The 17,004-nt window shown below is 46.1% G+C and overlaps 1 protein-coding gene across 1 annotated transcript in view; it reads right to left on the reverse strand.

Annotated features, from left to right (window-relative positions):
- ccdc13 (coiled-coil domain containing 13) overlaps positions 1-17,004 on the reverse strand; it is a 46,441-nt gene that overhangs the window by 5,588 nt on the left and 23,849 nt on the right. The window contains exons 11-14 of the mRNA XM_052015451.1: positions 9,671-9,754; positions 8,533-8,652; positions 6,584-6,738; positions 318-420 (exon numbers count right to left, since the gene is read on the reverse strand). Coding sequence (XP_051871411.1) covers positions 318-420; positions 6,584-6,738; positions 8,533-8,652; positions 9,671-9,754 — 462 coding nt within the window. The remainder of the gene's footprint in view (positions 1-317; positions 421-6,583; positions 6,739-8,532; positions 8,653-9,670; positions 9,755-17,004) is intronic.

A 17,004-nucleotide genomic window follows, 5' to 3' on the forward strand; every position in this document is an offset into this window, starting at 1 on the left:
CCCACATTTTGCTGCTAACTAGACTAACTTCTCTCTTTCTCAGGTCTGATGAAGGGCTGCTCATCTGAAATGTTAACCTTTTCTCTGTCCACAGATGTTAACTGATTTATTTAGTTTTGCCAGCATTTTCTATTTTCTGTCTTTATATCATGTTGGCTAAGTTTTTCTTATCATGTATAAGTCTAGCCTGCCAGGCAGGTCCCACCACCTAACTATTAACTATTAACAACACTTTACACAGACCAAAAAGCTTAATGTACTGGTAACTGCCACCATTACGGCATTTTGACTCTGGTAAAAGTTGAACAACTTCTTACCGTGTATTCAGTTCTTCTATTTGTGTCTCCAGACTTAAGGCTGAAGGTTTCCCTGGAGACAGGTCACCACTGCCACATAGACGGCTGGTAGTGCCGGACAGACCTTTGTTTAGTGAAACAAGAAAGCTGTATGAGTTTTACCTTAGAGTTTTTAGAAAAATTGGGAATGAAACTGGATGTAAGTGTGAATGTAAAACAGGCAGCATTTCACCTGTTACAGCTGCTCATATAGACTTAAAACAAAATCAGTACAATTATTACATGTCTATACTCAAAACTTGAAGGGTCTTTAACCTGAAGTGTTAACTCTGTTTCTCTTTTCACAGATGCTGCCTGACCTGCTGTTTCCAGCATTTTCTGTTCAGATTTCCAGCATCTGCGTTTTTTTATTTTAAATTAAAATCAGCTTGTAACGTAAAGGCAAGATTGGAATTAACACAGTATATGTTGGAAATTCACAGCATGAATTGCACTTAGCCTTCATGTTCTCTGTGTCATGTCGTTATCAGCTGTCACTTCAAGGCGCACACTTGACAAATTAATTCTTTTTCAGGATGTAGGCTTTGCTGTCAAGGAGAGCATTAGTTGTCCAACTCTAATGGCTCTGAAGAAGGTGGTACTGAGCAACCTTCTTGAATCAGAATCAGGTTTATTATCACTGACATATGTCATGAAATGTGTTGTTTTGCAGTGGCAGTACAGTGAAAAGACATAAAATTTACAATATATTACAAAATAAATAAATAGTGCAACAAAAAGGAATAAAGTGTTTGTGTTCATGGACTGTTCAGAAATTGTTGAGTGTGGGTCTTCAGGCTCCTGGACCTCCTCCCCAATGGCAGTAATGAGAAGAGGGCATGTCCAGGACGGTGAGGGTCCTTAGTGATGGATGCTGCCTTCCTGAGGCACCACCTCTTGAAGATGTCCTCGATGGTGGGGAGGGTTGTGCTCATGATGGAGCTGCATTCCCTCTGGTGAAGGGACCCCCATAGTACTGTTGGGTGAGAATTCCTGGATGAAGAGCCATCGGCAATGAAAGATCAGTGATACATTTCCAAGTCAGAATGATGTGTACTTTGGAGGGTAACAAACTGGTGGTGGTGTTCCCATGTGCCTGAAGCCTTCGTCCTCCTCAGTCACAGATGTTACAGGTTTAGGAGGTGCTGTTGGAGTGGATTGATCAAGAAACTGCAGGGAATTTTGTAGCTAGTATACACTGCAGCCACTTTGTGTCCATGGTAGGGGGAATAATGTTTAAGGTGGTTGACAAGGTGCCAATAAAGTAAACTGCCTTGTCCTGGTTGCCCTAGTAAGGCAAGCATAATCATAGCCTATTATGTTATAAGTAAGCAAAGAGATATTAAAGTGAATAATGGGAAAACGGTAGAGGCAGAGACTCACCATGTTTAAGAAGTATTTATCTGAGCACTTGAAATGCCAAGACCTAGAAAGCTGCAGGTCCAGTGTTGGAATTAGTAAAGATGGACACTTGATGGCCTGATTGGACAAAGCAGGCAGAAGGGCTTTCTCCGTATTGCACGACTCTATCACTCTGTGACACTGATTATATCTGCATGACCATTTGGCAATCCTTTCCATGCATCAGCGACTGGAAGTGCATCTTTCACCTGACAGGGAGACAGCAGGGTGGGACTCAAGCGGACCTGAAAGGGTGATGGTCGAGCAGACTGGTGAACCAGGAGCCAGGATGGACAACTAACCGGGGAATGCACAACAGTACTCGGCCGCAGGGCGAAGCAACGAGAGCAGGGTGACTGGAAGTGTACCGTGAAGTGTGAAGAGGTGCAGGGCTACGAGCTAGCGCACCGGGTAGGGTGAGGCATGAAGGGGCTGCGAAAGCAGAGGGAAGTGAATAGGGCAAGGAGGTAGCAGGAGGCAGGGAGGAGCGCGGAGGCAGCAGGAGTGGATCTGGCAGGGTGGAGCTCAGGCAGACCTGAAAGGGTGATTTCCCAGTGGCATTCACAGACTATCATGGTACACACAAGTAAACAGATATTAAAGTGGATAATGGCAAAATGGTCCACGAAAATTACACAAGCAAAAACAAAAAAATGCTGGGAACACTCAACAGGTTAGGCAGCGTCTGTGGACAGAGAAACAGAGTCAATGTTTCAGGTCAATGATCCTTCGTTGAAACTTACACACAGGTTTCACCTGCAGATGTACACCTTTTTTTGAAAAGTTGCCAAAACAAAAACTACACATCAGCTTAAAATCAAATGATTAGTAACCCTTACAAATAATGAGTCAGTATTAAGGTGCTCAGACATTATGGCGGATTTTCCAATTGTTGAGAATACCCTTTGTGCATTAAATGGATCACTGGGAATTTAAAAAGATAATCAGGATTTATCAGCCTCTCAGATTCCCATTCTCTCCATTATGTGCACTGTTCCATTTTGAAATTAATGTTAGTCTCACCATATTAGACCCTGACCCTGTATGTGTAAAAGCTTCATTAGGTATGCATGATAGTCCAGTCCTGCAACCTTCCAAGAACTCTCGTGTTCTTCTAATTCTGGCCCCTTGTGCATCCAAACTTCCTTTATGTTACAACTGAAGACTGTGCCTTAGCTCAATGGTCCTAAGCTCTGAAACTCCTCCCTGAGCCTCTCTATATCTCAGTCTTCTTTGAGTACACTCCTTGAAATCTACCCAGAGTCCTAAAGTATTAAATCACTGAAGCAGGCCCTTCAGCCCAACTCGTCCATGCTTACCGAGGTGCCCACCCAAGCCAGTCCCATTCCCCTGCACCTGGCCCACACCCTGCCAAACCCCACCCCACACATGCACCCATCCAAATGATCCCTTAATGTCACTGCACCCTCCTTAACCAGCCCTTCCAGCAGCCCGCTCCACACACTCTCCCTGGAATCCCATCAGCTCCCACCAGACTTCACCACTCCCCACATGAGGGGCAATCCACAGTGGCCAGTCCACCCACCAACTTGCACATCTGTGAGATGTGGGAAGAAACTAGAGTACTTTACCTCACCTCTTATACTTCTGTCTGTTGCCTGACACCAACTTTTTATGATCCTCATGTACTCCAAAACATTTTACTGCTTAGGCCTTTATAGATGCAAGTCAATGAAACATATTTTCATCTTAAAGGGAAGGTCCCCTCAGTGTCAAGTGGCCTACAGGTGGACAGTGGCTTAAAGGTGGATAAATCTCTACACCAGCAATGGTAGGGTTCAAGGGAGTGTTGAGGAACAGAGCAACCTTGGTGTACAAGTCCAAAGATCCTTGGGTGGCAGTGGAGATAGATAATGTGGTTAAGAAGGCCTATGGGATCCTGGCCTTCATTAGTCAGGGCATTGAATACAAGAGCAGGGAGATTATGCTCCAACTGTATAAAACATTGGTCAAACCTCACTACAGGATAGCACTGGAGAGGGTGCAGAGGAGATTCACCAGGATGTTGCCTGGGATGGAGCATTTCATTTATGAGAAAATTCTGAAGTCTGCTCGCTTTGGAGCAGAGGAGGTTAAGAGGGGACATGACTGAAGTATATAAAATGATGAGGGGTATAAATAGGGTAGACTGCAGGAAACTTTCCCCCCTATCAAGGATAGATAAAACTAGAGAAATACAGATATAGGGTAAGAGGTAAGAGATTTAGAGGGGATCTGAGGGGGACCTTTTTCACCCAGAGAGTGGTGAGAACCTGTCTGAAATTGTGGTGGAAGTAGAAACGCTGATGGCATATAAGAAGTGTCTCGATGAGCATTTGAATCACCTAGGCATAGAAGGGTATGGGCCAAGTGCTGGAAAATGGGATTAATACGGATGGGTGCCCACTGGTCAGCATGAACATGGTGGGCCAAATGGCCTGTCTATACCTTGATGAGATGGATCCCAGGCTGCTTTGGCCACAGAACAGATGCCAGATGACTGGAGGACAGTAAATATGGTACCCTTATTCAAAAGGAGCAGCAAGGAAAAGCCAGGAATTTACAGGCCAATGAATCTAACATGAATTGTAGGGAAATTAACAGACTAATCCGCCATGAGGGTGAAGCAGGGTGACTGAAAGTGTACCGTGAAATGTGAAGCGGTGCAAGGTGACGAGCTAGCACGCCAGGTAAGGGGAAGTGTGAAGAGGTTGAAACGGCAGAGCATAGTGAGAGCAAAAATTGTAGGGCAGAAGCAGCAGTATGATTCGGAGTGGACCCGGCAGGGTGGATGGAGTTCAAGTGGAGCTGAAAGGGTGACGGCAGTATCACGCTCAAGCGGACCGAAAAGGGTCATGGGCCAGCGGACCGTGTAGGGTGAACCGGGAACCAAAGAATGCGCTGTAGTTATCAGCTGCGAGGTTAAGCAGGTACAGCAGGGTGACTGGAAATGGACCACGAAATGTGCAGAGGGAGCAGACCCGGCAGGGTGAAGCAGAAACAAGGTGGGGAAATCGGGTTAGTGTAGATAGTACAAGGGTGGCATGAACATGACTGCATGACTCTTGGTGTATTGAGAGAATTTGTTGTATAGGTCACTGTTAAAATTTGAATTAAACTTCAAATGTACATTTGTTTATATGTGCGTCTTACTGGTGTATGGAAAACAATGGGAAGACTGTGCAATGGAGGCCATGCAAACTGAGTATGTATATTTGTACAGATCTTCATCTCAGAAATACTATTGTGAGCTTTACCCTGGCACCTTTCCTCGGGCTTCCCTGCTTCATTCATGTAACTTTGCTGTCGGGTGCCCTGTGACTGGAGGGAGTAATTACCCTTTCATTCAGGGTCTTTCAGATATTTCATTGACTCTTTGGGAGGTTACCCTTGATCACTGACCTGCACCATCTGCATATTATGTGCATTGAACTTTCCAAGCCCTCTGCTGGCAAAAAGTAATAGTAATCTCTAAACAGTTTCAGCTTCTATGAAACAAAAGCCTAGACCTGTGGAAAGAAGGTTTCTAACAGACAACTGGTGGCATCAAAGTTATTGGCAGCAAGGGGCAGAGTAAACACGAAGCAAAATACTTAGTGCAAGATACCCACCTACACAGGTTCCACGACAATGAACTAGGTACAGTAGGTCTCCTCTAATTAACACAGAAGTTGGCCAAGATACAGTAAGTGGCCCTTGCCACTCATACACAGATTTATTTTGCTTGCAATGTCAATAACATGCCTCTTCAACATCTGAGATCACTGCACAAGCCAGATATAAATAACTTGCACACAAGGGACATTATTACAATTAGCAGTTAAGTTTAGATTAAATTCCTTTGCACAGAGCACCACTTGAAAGAATGTCTAGCCCAATGTGTTTAAAGGCATGAATTTGTTGTTTTTGTTGTACTTCCAGAGAAGCTTTTAAATCAGATTTTACTCTAGACTGTTTGGCCATTCAATTAGATTGTGGTTGACCTTATCAATTCCAATCACTTACCTTGCTTCCAATCCTGTAATTCACTCACCTAACAAAAAAATGATCAATTTTGTTTCTGACATTTTTTAATTGACCTCCAGTCAACAGCTTTTTGGATGCAGAGTTCTCGAATTCCACACCTCTATGTGTGAAGAGGTGCTACCTGACATCACAGCTGAATGGTCTAAGCTCTCATTTTTGAGCTATGTCTATCACTTGGAGAAATATTTTCTCTCCATCCAATTAAATCATTTAAATATCTTTAACATTGTTTAGTATTAAGCCTGCATATAAAATAGAATGCAAGCCTAGCTTATGCAACTTGTCTTCATTATTTATTCCTTTTAGTTCAGCACCCATCTATTGAAGTCATTGTTCATTTATCTCAAATGGATGATTTCTATGTACCTTAGTGTTCTGCCTGAGAGTTTATCCAGTAAGGAGAAAGCATTTCCTAAATCCCAACTGATACATTTCTAACAGGGAAGCCTGGTCAACATGGCCAAAAACCAGATGTGACAACTGCTGCTTCACAGGAGCAGGTGTTGAGTTTAATTAATAAATAAATAAATTCAGGTAAACTAAGCACCACGACTGTTCACAAACTGTGACTAGCCTTCACTAGTTATAAAACCACTCGTGGGGTTTTGAAAGGCATTGCAGAAATGCAAGTTTTTCTGTTTAACTCTATGGTCTGCAAGGTTCACATTCCTCTCACAGTATGAAAATCAAGTTCAGCATGGAAGGGAACAAAAGAAACAATGGTTTCTATTACAAGTGGGAAGGATGCGATTTAGAAATTTTTGAACTTTCCCGCAAAATCCAAGTGAGCTAGCTACTTAGACTCTAACAATGCACTTAACTTGTTTTGTTCTTATTGGTGAGCTTGTTGACATCATGACTCCTTCCCACGTCCAGTTTGGCTTTTCCAAGTTGTTGCTCTAAGGTTACAGACCACCGTCGCTGTTCTTGAAGCTTCTGCTCAGCCTCCAACATCTTGTTATTGCTATCTTTTAACCTAAAGCATAGTCAGTGATGTTGGCATCATCTCTTTAAAGCTAAACAGAATCCTCATTATCTAACTTGAAATGAAACAACTACAACACAAGCGCCAATGCCTGTAATGTGGCAAAACAACCCAAGGCACTTCACAACAACATTATCCAACATAAACCAGAACCAATTCACATTATGGCAGATAACAAAGTTTGGGCAAAAGCTTGGTTATGGGTAGAGCAGCATTAGTGGTCTGGAATGTGAGATATCAGATGAGATAAACACTGTAACAGAGGGAGTACTATCGGTTTGGCATCTTTGAAATTAGGTAAATTGTCAGGTCCAGATGAAGTGTATTCTAGGTTGTTAAAAGAAGCAAGAGAGCAATTTGCACAGACTGATTATTTTTAAATCTGTTCTGACTACTGGAGTGGTACCAGAAGATCAGAGAACTGTTAATGTTGTACCACTGTCTTAAAAAGGAAATGGGATAAACCAACAAATTATAGGTTATAATAAAATATGAAAATACTGAGGACACTCAGTAGGACAGCCAGCTGCGGAGAGAAAAATAATGTTTAGGTCGATGATCTTTCTCCAGTACTCTGGGATCAGTACTCAGTGCCTTACTGTTTATAACGATATGTTAATGAATTCAACTTAAATGCAATGGGAAGGGAAAGAAGTTTGTAGATGATTCACCCTCTACAGATCCTGCCTGACCTGCAGAGGATGACTCACCCTCTACAGATCCTGCCTGACCTGCAGAGTATTTCCAACAGTTTCTGTTTTCATCACATGAAGAGTTGGAGAAGATTGAAGAGATGGGAGTGTGAAGACCTTGGAAAGAGTTCAAATCAAGAATGAGAACTATAAAATTGAGGCATTACTTGAAAAGGGCTGATGGGGGTGGTGCAGAGTGGGGAGTGGCATTTTGCTTTGTATGGAGAAGAAGGAGGCCAGCTAGGAGTAAATAATTATTAAATAATTAATCATTAATAAACACAATTTAATCAATGAATCCCAATATTAGAAGTTCGCTGATAATGTCAGACACCTATTTCCACCAGTCTTCCACCCATTCATTACCCTTTTACTTATTTTTTAAGGATGCAGCTGTTGATAGCAAGACCAGCACTTATTGCCCATCTCTAAATATCCTTGAGAAGGTGGTGGTGAGGCATGTCCTCAACTTGCTGCTGTCCTTCTTGTGAAGGTACACCCTCAGTGCTACTGGGCAGGAAGTTCCAGGATTTAGACTCAGGTGATGGTGAAGGAACAACAATACGTTTCTAAGTTAAGATGGTATGCAACTTGGAGGGAAACCTGAAGATTGTGGTGTTCCTTTGCACCTGTTGCCCTTCTTCCTGGGGTTGGGAGTTGCTCTTGGTGTAGCCTATGCAAGTAGCTGCAATGCATTTACTTTGTCAACAGTGCACTGGTGGTGTAGGAAATCAATGTCTAGGGTGATGGATTGGGCTGCTTTGTCTTGGATGGTGATGAACTTGAGAGTTGGTAGTGCTGTACTTGTCCAAGAAAATGGAGAATATTGCACCACAGTTCTGACTTGTAGATGGTGGAAAGGCTTTGGGGAGTCAGAAGGTGAGTCATTTAGTGCAGGTTATCCTGCCTCTGAGCTGCTCTTGTAGCCACAGTACTTATGTACTGGTCCAGTTAACTTTCTGGTCAATAGTGGCCCCAGGATGTTGATATGAGAGACTCAGCAATGGTGATGCTATTGAATGTCAAGGTTAAGTAATTATATTCTTTCTTTGGAGATGGTCGCCGCTTGGCACTTCCATGGTCTTGATCTTACCTCTTCTGCAGGATGGTAACTAACTCTGTTAGTTTGTCCCTTTCTACTTCTGCGGCCTGGTAAAAAGCCTTGTACTCTGTGCACTGTAACTGTAGAGCTTTCACGTCAATCCCATCCATGCTGTGGAAGAAAAGTAACATGTACAAAGTCTGTAGTTTCACTCCTTTTAAATTCATACTGTGCTATTTAAATTTATACAGCCTCATCTTTTTGTTTTTCTTTTCCACCTAGTAATAGCGTAGTAAAACCAAATGGAGAACTGAACTTTACTGTCTTAATAGCTGAATTAAACTGCAGATACAAGAGACTGTAGATGCTGGAATCTGGAGCAACAAACAATCTTCTGGAGGAACTCAGCAGATCGAGCAGCATCTGTGGGGGGGGGGGGGGGGGAAGGAATTGTTAATGTTTCAGGTCAAAACCCTGCATCAGGACTGTGGGACAAAATGGCGGCGAATATAAGTACTGAGGAAGGATACATGGCTGTAGTAGCATCTTGGTAAGAATGTGGTTGAAGAGCAGTAGAACCAGTCCTGATGCAGGATTTCAACCCGAAATGTTGACAATTCCTTTTCTCCCACAGTTGCCGCTCAACCCACTAAGTTCCTTCAGCAGATTGTTTGTTGCAAATGAATTAAACTTCTTTAGCAAAGTCCTGTGCTGAACAAGCCCGAGTTGAGTAGTCTGTTCTTCCACCATAGCCCTGCTCCTTTCTCAATCCATAGCCACAGAATCGCCACCAATGCATTCTCTTTCAGCTCCCACAATTGTATTTGTAGTCCTCCAAGGATCTTTTCACAGTTCCATTTTATTCCATTGTTTTTCGTAGCAGCTGTCTGTAAGCAAATGGGCCACTGCATCTGCCAGATTATAAGTGGAGTTTGTCAGATCAGCCAAGATTTTACTGAGTGCTGAAAAAAGGCTCAAGGGACCAAATATCCTACTGCACCTACTCCTTATGCTCTAGTTTAAAGAAATACTGAATTGACTCTTGATTCAAAAATTGTAAGGTTTTTGTCGTTCCACTCTTGCTGGAGTGGAATATCTACTGGAGCTAACACTTATGCAGTAACAAGCTTGAAATTTCAGACCTATATATTCAAAGAACAAAACACTTTTTAAAGAAAAGTGAACAAACCTGGTAGTTCTTCCTACAGCACTTCCCGAGCAAGGCCGTGTGGCAGCTGATTCAATCAGGGTGTGACCCATTTTGGATACCAAGCTGTTCAGATCAAGAAAATAATGTGTAAATTCTGAGTAAACTGTGAGTCTCAATCTGATGCTTGTCAGAAGGATATGGAAGCACTGGAAAGAGCATAGAGAAAGTTTACATGGATGATAATAAAAATGTGAACGCCTTCATACTAGCAAGACTGGATCCCGCGCTTCTTGAGAAAAAAAGATTGAGGTTAATCTAAAAGTAGTCTTTAAAATTACGGGAGATTTTCATAGAAAAGATACAGAATGTTTCCAATTATGTAGAACTATAATTACCGGCCATCAATATAAGAGAGTCACCAGGAAATTCAGCAAGGAGATCTGATGAAACATAAAGCTAGTTACTATTTAGCAGAAGAGAAGATCAAGACCACAAAAGTGCCTGGAAATGAGATCTCCCACAAGAGAGATTATAATTTCTAATCTTTGATATTCAATGGCATTACTATTCATGAGTCCCCCCACCATCAATATCCTGGGGAGTATTGCAATCCATCGACTAGAAATTCAGCTGGACCAGACACATAAATACTGTGGCTCCAGGAGCAGCTCAGAGGCTGGTTAACGTGCAGTAAATGACTCCTGATCAAAGAGTAGAGAGACTGTGGAACTCGCTACCATAGGGATTAGTTAAAGCAAAGCGTCTAGATGCACTTAAGAACATGAGAGAGAAAGGACTATACTGATAGATTTCGATGAGGAAAGATAGTAGGAGTTCAAATGGAACATTGACACTATGCCACACATCTGTGCCATACATCCTATGTGGTCCTACAAGGAAGCTTTGATAATTACTGTGTTTTCAATTTTATTGATGTTTAGCCTCCTTTCCAACTTTACTCTCTTGACTTAAAAAATGTTCATTTTGCCACAATGCCTCATTTAATGCAAACAAGACAAGTGGAAACACAAATTTCACCATGGTTATCATTTACACTGCTTCCACAATGTCCAGCATTCGCCCTTGGCTTCTTAAGATTAGCCTCCTTACTGACTTACTTTCTCCTCTTCGATTGAAGTGCTTTTCTGCTGTGAGACACATGAGCTAGCCACCCAGAAAGAAGTGGTTGTTCAATCTGAAAATCAGCCAGGGCTACTATTTCACCCACAGCCTCTGAATCAGAATCCAATTATCCACTACAATGTGATGGACAAGCACTTAAGGACAGATTCAGCAGGAAACCACTCAGACTGATGATAGTGGACTGTAATTTGAGTTCATTGACCTAGGCTCTCACCTGGAATCAGGTAAGCACTCTATCATTTGATGACAATGATAATGTTATCTACAAAATAAACACACGTCAACACTTTGAATCTGTTTAAAACTGGGGTTTAGCAAGAGTCTGGCGTGCTGGGCTGCGCCATCGAGGTGTGGGACTTGCATTCAATTGTTAACTCCACCAAGCTCCCAGCTTCAGAGAGGCTATGTAATGTATGAAGGGAAAGGAAGGTGAGAGGATCAGTCAATCTTGTTTACCATAAAATATAGGAGCTGAATTAAGCCATTCAACCCATTGACTCTCGTCCGCCATTCGCTCATGGCTGATATTTTTCAACCCCATTGTCCTGCCTTCTCCCCATAACCCTTAACCCCCTTACCAATCAAGAACCTATCAATCTCTGCCTTAAATACACCCAATCACTTGGCCTCTACAGCCCCCTGTGGCAAAGAATTCCACAGATTCACCACTCTCTGGCTGAAGAAATTCCTCCTCATCTCATTTTTAAAGGGACGTCCCTTTATTCTGAGGCTGTGCCCTCTGATCCTAGACTCTCCTACTACTGGAAATATCCTCTCCACGTCCACTCTATCCAGGACTTTCAGTATTTGGTAGGTTTCAATAAGATCTCTCATCCTTCTGAACTCCATTTACAGGCCCAGAGACATCAAACGCTCCTCGTATGTTAAGCCTTTTGTTCCTGGGATCATTCTTGTGAACCTCCTCTGGACCCTCTTCAGGGTCCTTCAGACATCCTTCCTTAGATATGGGGCCCAAAGTTGCTCACAATATTCCAAATGTGGTCTGGCCAATGCCTTATTAAGCCTCAGCAGCAATCTTTGCTTTTATATTCTAGTCCTCTCGAAATGAATGCTAACGTTGCATTTGCCTTCTTTACTACCAACTTAACCTGCAAGTTAACCTTGAGGGAGTCCTAAACTAGGACTCCCAAGTCCCTTTGCACCTCTGATTTCTGAATTATGTCCCCATTTAGAAAATAGTCTACACCTTTATTCTTCCTAGAAATTACCACACTATTATAAACCCCTGCTTTACTCCCAGACAGAAAACACAACTATAGAACTTAAATTGCAATAGTGGAGAACAAATTAACAAGTCTCACAAGGAAAAGGGAAAAATGAGGTCCAAGGGGCTGTCCACAAGAAACTGTAGAAACACCATAAAAAAAAGTGATCAGAATGAAAGTACCTTGATAATAAAAAAAAGACTCACTATCACAGCAGCAAGAAGTGAATCAGAGAAAATGATTCACTTAAAAGATGCAAAATATGCTTGAATCCAAGAACAAGCACAATGTGGTAAATGGTCTGAATGACCACTGCCTCCATGTATTTATTGGGGAGGCATGAGCTATCAGCACTCTCCTGCAAAACAATCATTGGCATGTTTATTGTCATTATTGGCAATTCAAGAATGATCTTTAGCGTGGATTTACTGATGGGTCCTGAGATGACTCGGGTGTCTGATACTGGAACCACAAACACACCCAGCGAAGGTAAGGTCATTTTCTTGCAAGTTAGCTTCCCAGACAGAGCACTTCTCCTCCACTGCCTGGTGAAGGATGAGGCACCAATGAAAATGATTGATTTGGCTTGTTATAAATCCAATGGAAATGTTTAGTCAAAACAGACAAATCACCAGGAATGGATAGAACCAATTCTTGATTTTTAATATTTAGTCTGTAGTGACTCACCATCCAGGCGAGCGAACCGGCTCGGCAGTCGGGTCGCATGGCGTTGGAGCGGCGAGGCCCAAGATGGCGGCGGGCCTTCGTCTTCCCCGAGCGACGGGGAGAACCCGCGCGCGGGAAAGACTTGACGTAGCATATACATCATTGCCGGTTGCATTGGGCGGGAACACTCTCCCTTAAAGGGCCCGTGCAAGGCGGGAAAATAAACCAGTTCTTGTTTGGCAATCCTTCAACTAGCGTCTTGTTTCATTTCGCGGTAGCAACCGCTACATTGGTGACCCCGACAGTCCAAACAGATTTTGGACCTGCACAATGGACGGCAACGCAGCATCCAACACAGTGGTACTCAAGCTGCCCACCTTTTGGACGCTTCGTCCCAGCGTCTGGTTTCACCAGGCTGAAGCGCAATTCCACCTTCGGCAGATCACCTCCGACTCCACAAAGTACTACCATGTGGTCAGCTCTCTGGACCAGGAGACAGCCACCCAGGTCAGTGATTTCATCCAGTCCCCTCCGGAGGAACATAAGTACCTGGCTTTCAAAGACCTTCTGATTTGGACCTTTGGCCTCTCCCGTCGTGAGCGCGCCACCCGCCTGCTTCATCTCGATGGCCTGGGGGACAGATCCCCATCCGCGCTAATGAATGAGATACTGGCATTGGCCAAGGGGCACAAGTCCTGCCTAATGTTTGAACAGGCCTTCCTCGAACGACTACCCAATGACATTCACCTGCTGTTGGCCGACACTGATTTCAGCAACCCTTGTGAGGTGGCTGCCCGGGCAGACGTCCTGTGGAAGGTCAAACGCGAGCGCGGTTCGTCCGTCGGCCAAATCGCCAGGCCGCGAGCCCAACGCCCGCCTGAACCAGTCCCAGCAACCAGGCAACCACACCCCAGAAACACAGACGACAACACTGCCAACCAACTGTGTTTCTACCATCAGAGGTGGGGCGCCGAGGCCCGTTGATGCCGCCCACCCTGCAAGTCAGGGAAACGCCAGTGCCAGCCACCACTAACAGCTACGGCGGCTGGCCACCGACAAAGCCTCCTATTCCCTCGGGACAAGCAGTCTGGGCGGCGTTTCCTCGTCAATACTGGAGCAGAGGTCAGTATTTTGCTCCCGACCGGCCGCGACACTCGTAACAGGCAACAAGGTCCGGTACTCAATGCCGCAAACGGCACAACGATACGGACTTTCGGTACCCGTACACTTCAGTTACAATTCGGCAGCAGCCGTTTCACCTGGACCTTCACCCTTGCCACTGTCGCCCGACCACTCCTAGGAGCCGATTTCTTTCGGGCCCACAACCTGTTAGTCGACCTGCGAGGGAAATGGCTAGTCCACTCCACAACCTTCCAGACCTACCCCCTGGGAGAAACCAGCCTACCAGCCCCGCGCTTGGACTCCATTTTCCTGTCCGGCAACGAGTTCACCAAGCTCCTAGCCAAATTCCCGTCAGTTTTGGCACCTCAGTTTACGAATTCTATGCCCAAACACGGGGTCCAACACCAGACCATCACCACAGGGCCACCACTTCATACCCGAGCTCAACGACTACCTCCAGACAAGCTCCACCTGGCAAAGGAAGAGTTCCGTCGCATGGAGGAGCTGGGAATTGTTCGCAGGTCAGACAGCCCCTGGGCCTCCCCCCTGCACATGGTTCCCAAAGCCACTGGTGGGTGGAGGCCCTGCAGCGACTACCACAGGCTGAATGACGCCACCACCCCGGACCGCTATCCCATCCCTCACATCCAGGACTTCGCAGTGAACCTACATGAGGCCCACATCTTTTCCAAGGTGGACCTCGTTCGGGGATACCACCAAATCCCGGTCCATCCGGATGACGTCCCCAAAACTGCAATTATCACCCCATTCGGCCTTTTCGAATTCCTTCCAATGCCATTTGGCCTTAAGAACGCCACGCAGACCTTCCAGTGGCTGATGGGACGCGGTAGGCCGAGACCTGGACTTAGTGTTCATTTACTTAGATGACATACTAATCGCCAGCCGTGACCGCCAAGAACACCTTTCCCACCTCCGCCAGCTGTATTCCCGTCTCCGTGATTTCGGCCTCACAATCAACCCGGCCAAGTGCCAATTCGGGCTTGACTCTATCGATTTCCTTGGCCACAGAATCACCAGCGACGGAGCAACACCCCTATCTGCCAAGGTGGACGCTATCCGCCATTTTGCCCGCCCCAGCACGGTCAAAGGCCTACAGGAATTCCTGGGGATGGTCAACTTTTACCATCGGTTCATCCCTGCAGCAGCCCGTATCCTGCGCCCTTTGTTCGCGCTGATGGCTGGTAAGGGCAAGGACATCGCCTGGAACGACAAGGCTGTGGCTGCCTTTGTTAAGGCCAAGGACGCCCTAGCAAACGCCACAATGCTTGTACACCCTAGGACAGACGTCCCAACCGCCCTCACGGTGGACACATACAACACCGCAGTCGGTGGGGTACTGGAACAACTAATCGAAGGCAGTTGGCAACCCTTAGCATTTTTCAGCAGGCACCTTAGACCACCCGAACTGAAATACAGTGCTTTTGATTGGGAACTTCTAGCGCTGTACCTGGCGGTCCGGCATTTCCGGTACTTTTTGGAAGGCAGGCCTTTCACCGCCTTCACTGACCATAAGCCTTTGTCCTTCGCCTTCTCCAAAGCCTCTGATCCCTGGTCAGCTCGTCAGCAGAGACATTTGTCCGATATTTCCGAATTCACAACGGATGTCCAACATGTCTCTGGGAAGGACAATGTCGTTGCTGACGCACTTTCCAGACGAACCATCCACAGCTTGTCCCTGGGTATCGACTACAAGGCCCTGGCTGCCGCACAGCAAGCCGACGACGAACTGCCCAGCTACAAAACCACAATCTCGGGCCTGCAGCTCCAAGATTTCTTGGTTGGTCCTGGTCAGCAGACCCTCCTTTGCGACATCGCAACAGGTCAACCCCGCCCTATAGTTCCTGCAGCCTAGCGGAAACGTGTTTTCGATTCGATACATGGGTTGGCGCACCCGTCCATCAGATCCACTGTCCGGCTGGTTGCCAGCAAGTTCATCTGGCATGGCCTGCGCAAACAGGTCAGAGAGTGGGCCAGGAATTGTCAGCACTGCCAGACATCGAAAATCCAATGACACACCAAGGTTCCGCCACAGCAATTCGAGCCTACCCGCAGAAGGTTTGACCACATCCATGTCGACCTCATAGGCCCTCTGCCGGTTTCAAGAGGGGCTCAGTACCTCCTTACCATCGTGGACCGGTTCACGAGGTGGCCAGAGGCAACCCCTCTATCTGACATCACGACTGATTCCTGTGCCCGGGCGCTGCTCACAACTTGGATCTCACGTTTTGGTGTTCCAGCTCACATCACTTCAGACAGAGGCACACAATTTACCTCCAGCCTCTGGTCTGAATTAGCGAACATGCTGGGGATGCAGCTGCACACCACCACGGCCTACCAACCTCAATCAAATGAGTTAGTGGAACGTTTTCACCGCCATCTGAAATCAGCCTCGATGGCCCGCCTGAAGGGTCCTAACTGGGTTGACGAACTGCCTTGGGTCCTGCTCGGCATATGCACTGCCCCCAAAGAAGACCTCCGCGCTTTGTCAGCTGAGCTTGTGTACGGGGCGCCCCTAGTTGTCCCAGGGGACTTCATACCTGCCCTTCGAGACCAAGGGGAACAACCCCCAGCAGTCCTACAAAGACTGCGCAAGAAGCTCGGCAACTTGGCCCCGATCCCCACCTCGCGGCACGGTCAAGCCCCATCCTGTCAGCCCAAAGAACTACGAGATTGTAAGTTTGTTTTTGTTTTCGTTCGCAGGGGCACACCTCGGGCGCCGTTGCAACGACCATATGAGGGACCGTTCCGAGTCATCAGGAATAATGGATCCACCTTTATTTTGGACATTGGGGGCAGGGAACAGGTTTTCACGACAGACCGCCTCAAACTGGCCCATTTAAATCTGCAACAACCGGTCGAGGTTTCAACGCCGCGACGCAGAGGCCAACCCCCTAAGCAGCGGCTGTCACAGCCCACGGACCTTGGGGACTGTATCGCCGGTTCTGGGTGGGGGGGGGGTTGTGTAGCGACTCACTGTCCGGGCGAGCGAACTGGCTCGGCAGTCGGGTCGCACGGCGTCTGAGCAGCGAGGCCCAAGATGGCGGCGGGCCTTCATCTTTCCCGAGCGACGGGGAGAACCCGCATGCGGGAAAGACTTGATGACGTAGCATATACGTCATTGCCGGTCGCATTGGGCGGGAACACTCTCCCTTAAAGGGCCCGCGCAAGGTGGGAAAATAAACCAGTTCTTGTTTG

The sequence above is a fragment of the Pristis pectinata genome, chromosome 5 (assembly GCF_009764475.1).
Source record: "Pristis pectinata isolate sPriPec2 chromosome 5, sPriPec2.1.pri, whole genome shotgun sequence".
NCBI lineage: Eukaryota > Metazoa > Chordata > Chondrichthyes > Rhinopristiformes > Pristidae > Pristis > Pristis pectinata.